We start from the raw sequence: 4,845 nt of genomic DNA, 5'->3' as shown, positions 1-4,845 counted from the left end.
GGCAGGTCATCCCCCTCCAGTGCTTATCACCTAGTTGAGGGATCCAAACAAGGACAACCTGACTAACCTAAGGACCAGGACCAGGCCCAGCCAAGGTGAAGGGGCCCGCCTCGCGGTCAGACTCACAGGTCCGTCTCCTCTGCTCAATTGCCCAGTCTTTGCCGAGACCTGCTACGTGAACTTTGTCACAGTGGCAAGTCAGAGCTAGCGTGGCTGCGACTCCTTTGTGGGAGGAAGAGTAAGGCCTTGAACATCTAGGTGTAGGGAATCCACCCCTAGAACACTGCCAGGGAAGGCAGCAGAGCAGGCTGCTGCAGTGAGCGGCCCCTGACACTTTCTCCACGGTCCCCTGGCACAGGAAGACAAGTCCGAGAGAGAGCGCTGGCAGCACCTGGCTGACCTGGCCGACTTCGCGCTGGCCATGAAGGATACGCTCACCAACATCAACAACCAGTCCTTCAATAACTTCATGCTGCGCATAGGTGAGCACCCCCAGCTGGCCTGCCCCGCAGCAGGCTCCCTTCCCATGCAGGGGCCTGGCCCACCACCAGGAGAGACATGAGGCTCAGGACAACTGAGGCAATTCGGGTGGGGAGGTTCACGCACTCACAGGGCAAGGAGACCTGAAAGACCTTTAGTCCAGACGACTCTAGATGACTAAACCAAAAACCCAGCTGATGTGATGATCAGACTATACTGTGCCTACTGTTACAATAGAAGCTTGGCCTGCCTGGGTGAGAAGTGAGTTTGTGATCCATTTCCAGAGGGGTTGCTGTGCCTGCTGAGGGCATGGCTTCCCAGACAGGCCTGCTCTTTGAAAGGAGTTAAGATCACCTGCTGCTTCTACTGAGGGGGTATCATTCCTGAGTGAGGTCCCAGGAGACTTGAAATACCAGCTGTGTTAGAAGCTGGCCACTACCATGCCGAGTAAATCTGCATATGGGGGAGGGTGGCGGCTGACACCTAACAAGCACACGGATAAACAGGAGACGTGATTTCCACCCTCCAATAGCATACAGCCAAGTTGAATGAGGACAATGATGTGTTACATTAGGAGTTTTGTGGTACAGGTCTGGAGAGGAAATGGCTTCTGAGGCCCATAACAAGGTGTGGCCTGTGGCTGTGCTGAACTTAATGCCTCTACCCTAGGCATGAACAAAGGCGGGGTTCTGGCTGGGGTCATCGGAGCCCGGAAACCACACTACGACATCTGGGGCAATACAGTCAATGTAGCCAGCAGGATGGAGTCCACGGGGGTCATGGGCAACATTCAGGTATGTCCAGTGGCACAGCTGGCACGTGCTCAGACTCGGCATGAGAACAAAACCGGAACAGTGCTTTCCCACGTGCCCCTGCCTCCCACCCTGGCCCCGAACAGTAAGTCCAGAGGCAGAGACGTGGGGCGAGTGGAAAGGAATCTCTGCAATAGCTAGCCTCAGCACAGGAAGAAACACTTCCACCCATCCACAAAATCTGGGCTGAAGTTCTGGATGCATATGGCCTACCTCTGGGTATGAACCTTCTAATACCTTGTGATCTGTCTCAGTGGGGTCTGGCAGAAAAGCTCCACGAAAGGGGCAAAGGGACAGAAGAGCAGGCACTGGCAGTTTCCAGGTAACAGTGCTGCCACCCATGGCCATCCTAGGAGAGAAGTCTCTGGATGAGAGGAGGCCGCCAGCCAGTCACTCCAGGGTTCTCCTTCCCACCCGCTGCTCGCCACGGGTGGAAGGGCTTGGCCCTGGGAGGCTTGGGGAGTGTCCCGTACTGCTTGGGACCCATGGATCAGTGCTCGGCTCCAACCACCCAAAGCCCCCACCCGCCCTCAGTCTAGGCTCCCCCTGTAACGCCACGTTCTTGCTCCCCCTCCCTCTCCAGGTGGTAGAAGAAACCCAAGTCATCCTCCGAGAGTACGGCTTCCGCTTTGTGAGGCGAGGCCCCATCTTTGTGAAGGGGAAGGGGGAGCTGCTGACCTTCTTCTTGAAGGGGCGGGATAAGCTAGCCACCTTCCCCAATGGCCCCTCTGTCACACTGCCCCACCAGGTGGTGGACAACTCCTGAATGGCCTCGAGCCTGCAACAGTCCAAACCGGAAGGGAGAATTTATTTTTTGAAACTGAAGGAAGTCCCGACCTTCCTGGATTGAAGTGCACACTCATGGACTTTAGGTTTAGAAATCTCCTCAGCCTTCATTTGTTCGTGGATGTGTGAGCTCTGAGGGTGGCCCTGCTATTCCTCTGTGTGCCTGTAGTGTCCCCAGCATAGGGGTCTTAGGCATAGGGCTGAACAGTCCTTCCAGAGCCCTCGTTCCAATCCCTGCCGTCCTTGCCCCTGAGGGGCCCTGACCACTGTGAGCAGGAGGGTGGCAGAGCTGGGACAAAGCTGCCTTTGCCGCTGGGCTTTCCGGGACTGTGGAGGGAGCACAGGCGGGGAAGCTCCACTTCAGACAGGGCTTGGTGGGGCAGGACATGGCTCCCATTTTGAAGGGAGGTCTCCATGTGGTCCGAGTGAGGTGAGACGGCCCTCGTCCTGGTGTTCCTGATCATCTTGAAAGGTTCTTCTGGAACTCCTGTCCCCTTAGTCATGAGAACAGAAAGTGCAATATTTCCTTTCACCTGGCAGGGGAGGGGGGATTTATTTCTCTGATGTGCTCCCAGTGCAGTGAAAACAATCTATTAGGAGACCAGACTCATATCCAACTTTTCTCCTTTTCTTGTAAATGAGGCAAACACTTGATGCAAGGGCTTCGTACAGAACAGAGTTTCATGAGATGCTCGTTGCTCCTCCCATGAAGTGGATAATACTTCCACTCCTTGACATGTCACGGTGACGTCAGTGGGAAGAGTTGCTGTGAGGTCCTTATACAGCAATCTAGCACAGAACGGGAAGGACTGACCCCCTGGATCCAGTTTGTAAGTAAATGACAGCAAGTTACACAGTGGGTTTCTCTGCAAGGGCCCAGTCAGGAGGGCTGCAAAGTCACTCTGAAGCCGGTCTGCCTGGTACTTCCTCCCAGAGTAAGCATTCAGGTACTCGCAGAGACTGAACAGGAAGTGCTGGATGTTGGTCTGTAAATATTTTGCAGCTATCTCTTCCAGGGGAATGAAGACTGGGACTGAATGGTGATGTATCCGGAGTGGTTTCTGTAAAATGATACGCCTGCAGAATGGCTTTCACATTTTCCAATTTCTCTTCCAATGCTTCTTGCTCATTGATCTCCACTGTTTGGTTGGGTTCTACATTGGCAATACATGCTTTCACGCTGGCTCGCCGGTGCCGCACCGCAGCCCTCAGCTCATCTCGCAGACGCCTGAGTTTATGAATCTTGGTTCCAAGAGCACCTTCCTGGGCCTGCACGCTCTGCTGCTCTTCAGACTGTTTATGGGATCTGCTCACTTGGGTCTCTAGCCTTTCCAAGTGAGCTAAAACACCTCCTTTGGACTCGCCATCTGGACGTAAAGGGTTCGCCTGCTCCATCTCAGATTCCCAAGGGCCTTCCCATGAAGTTGTCTAGGCAACCGGTGATAGGGACTCCAATGTCCTTGCCAGGCCAGAAGCGAGAATTCCCGCCATCCACGTCTTCAAAACCAAACCAACCGGTCCCGGCGTGCTTTGCGATCCTGCCGTACAAAAGCATGGCGGCGCTCAGGGCCCCGCCCTGATCCCAAGATGCACCGGGGAGTAGGTCCGGCCTTTCGGGTGGTCAGGAAGATGGCGGCCTCTGGGGCGGAGCCGCAGGTCCTCCAAGAGCTGGGGCGCATCAGCATTTCCAAACATGTTGCTCTTTACTGACCGGTGTATAACCCACCAATCTTGATGAAGGCTGGTTGAAATATAGGTAAAGGAGTGACTCTGGACTTACGCACAGCTCAATGCTTGCCCTTGCTCTAGCACTGCGAGAGGTGTGACCTCGTTTAAAGCACTTAATCTCTCCTGGATCAGGAACATATGTCTAAACATGCTGACAACACAGAACTGTTAGGACAATTAAATAATAGACCATATATAAAATACTGGGCACATTACAGATGATCAATAAGTGTTAGCTATCGACCCCTGCTCCCTTCATGAATCATTTACATTTTATCAGTCCACATTGCCTTCTTTCTTATACTCAAGTTATCTGCACTTGCTCTTCACTCAGAGCTCATATTCTTTGTTTCTTAGTTGTGTTATATACCCCCTATGATAACTTGTAATTTCTCTGTATTTGTTTGATTCTATTGTCATCCTTCAAGGCTTCCTTTCTAAGCCTCTAGGCTTTTCTCCTTTGTGTTGCTACTTTTTTTCTTAGACTCTAACTTTCTCAGTTATGCTTTTCTCTTTCTTTTTGGATGTGTGCTCTATCACCAGTGGGACTCTTAATCTCAACTCTTTGCTTTTTCCTCCATTAATTTCTTAGAATACTCCTCCTCATTTCTCCTCTGTGGATTTCAGACAAAGCCGTCTTGACTGATGCGTGTTCTGTTTGCTTCTCTACACAAGAGCAGCCTTCGCTGTCCTCTTTATTTCTTGTATGTTGTACATTCCTGGCTTCTGCCTACCCTCTCCTGCAACTCCCAAGTGCTCCCACTGCCTCAACCTAAAATCTTCTGCCTTTATTTTGCCATTTCTTCCCAAAGGACGTCCATATCCTTCTTCAGTCAGCCCATTATTTTTCTTTCTCTTTCATTTTTTTCCTGAAACTCCTCCAGCTGAGTATATTTTCCCTTTCATGATGCAAAAGACTCAGAGGCAATTTGTATTGATATCTCTATTCACACCATAAGGGTAACATTTATTTTTGAGGCTGTGTAGCTCAGCTCTTGTCACTAAGGTGGAAAAACAAAACAAAACAAACATTTCTGTC

General features: G+C 51.6%; 2 protein-coding genes across 2 annotated transcripts; one reads left to right on the top strand and one right to left on the bottom strand.

Annotated features, from left to right (window-relative positions):
* The first annotated feature begins 308 nt into the window (after positions 1-308).
* LOC129398739 (adenylate cyclase type 3-like) lies at positions 309-2,638 on the top strand. The gene is made up of 3 exons (XM_055117702.2): positions 309-482; positions 1,150-1,274; positions 1,876-2,638. Exons 1-3 carry the CDS (start codon positions 422-424, stop codon positions 2,056-2,058), a joined length of 369 nt encoding a protein of 122 aa, XP_054973677.1. The 5' UTR covers positions 309-421; the 3' UTR covers positions 2,059-2,638.
* LOC129398738 (centromere protein O-like) lies at positions 1,957-3,770 on the bottom strand. Its single transcript, XM_055117701.2, is given in 2 exon segments — positions 1,957-3,143; positions 3,145-3,770. Coding segments are annotated over 2 exon segments (801 nt in total). The 5' UTR covers positions 3,474-3,770; the 3' UTR covers positions 1,957-2,671.
* Positions 3,771-4,845: the final 1,075 nt, after the last annotated feature.

This window comes from Pan paniscus, chromosome 11, assembly GCF_029289425.2.
Source record: "Pan paniscus chromosome 11, NHGRI_mPanPan1-v2.0_pri, whole genome shotgun sequence".
Lineage (NCBI taxonomy): Eukaryota > Metazoa > Chordata > Mammalia > Primates > Hominidae > Pan > Pan paniscus.
The sequence above is the reverse complement of the archived record's forward strand: the minus strand, read 5'-3'. Positions and strand labels throughout refer to the sequence as shown.

Bases quoted from the DNA above. Each gene is read 5' to 3' on its own strand.
- LOC129398739 (XM_055117702.2), top strand. From the start codon at position 422: ATGAAGGATACGCTCACCAACATCAACAACCAGTCCTTCAATAACTTC. The intron at 483-1,149 runs GTGAGCACCCCC...CCTCTACCCTAG, and splicing joins TAACTTCATGCTGCGCATAG to GCATGAACAAAGGCGGGGTT. The intron at 1,275-1,875 runs GTATGTCCAGTG...CTCCCTCTCCAG, and splicing joins GGGTCATGGGCAACATTCAG to GTGGTAGAAGAAACCCAAGT.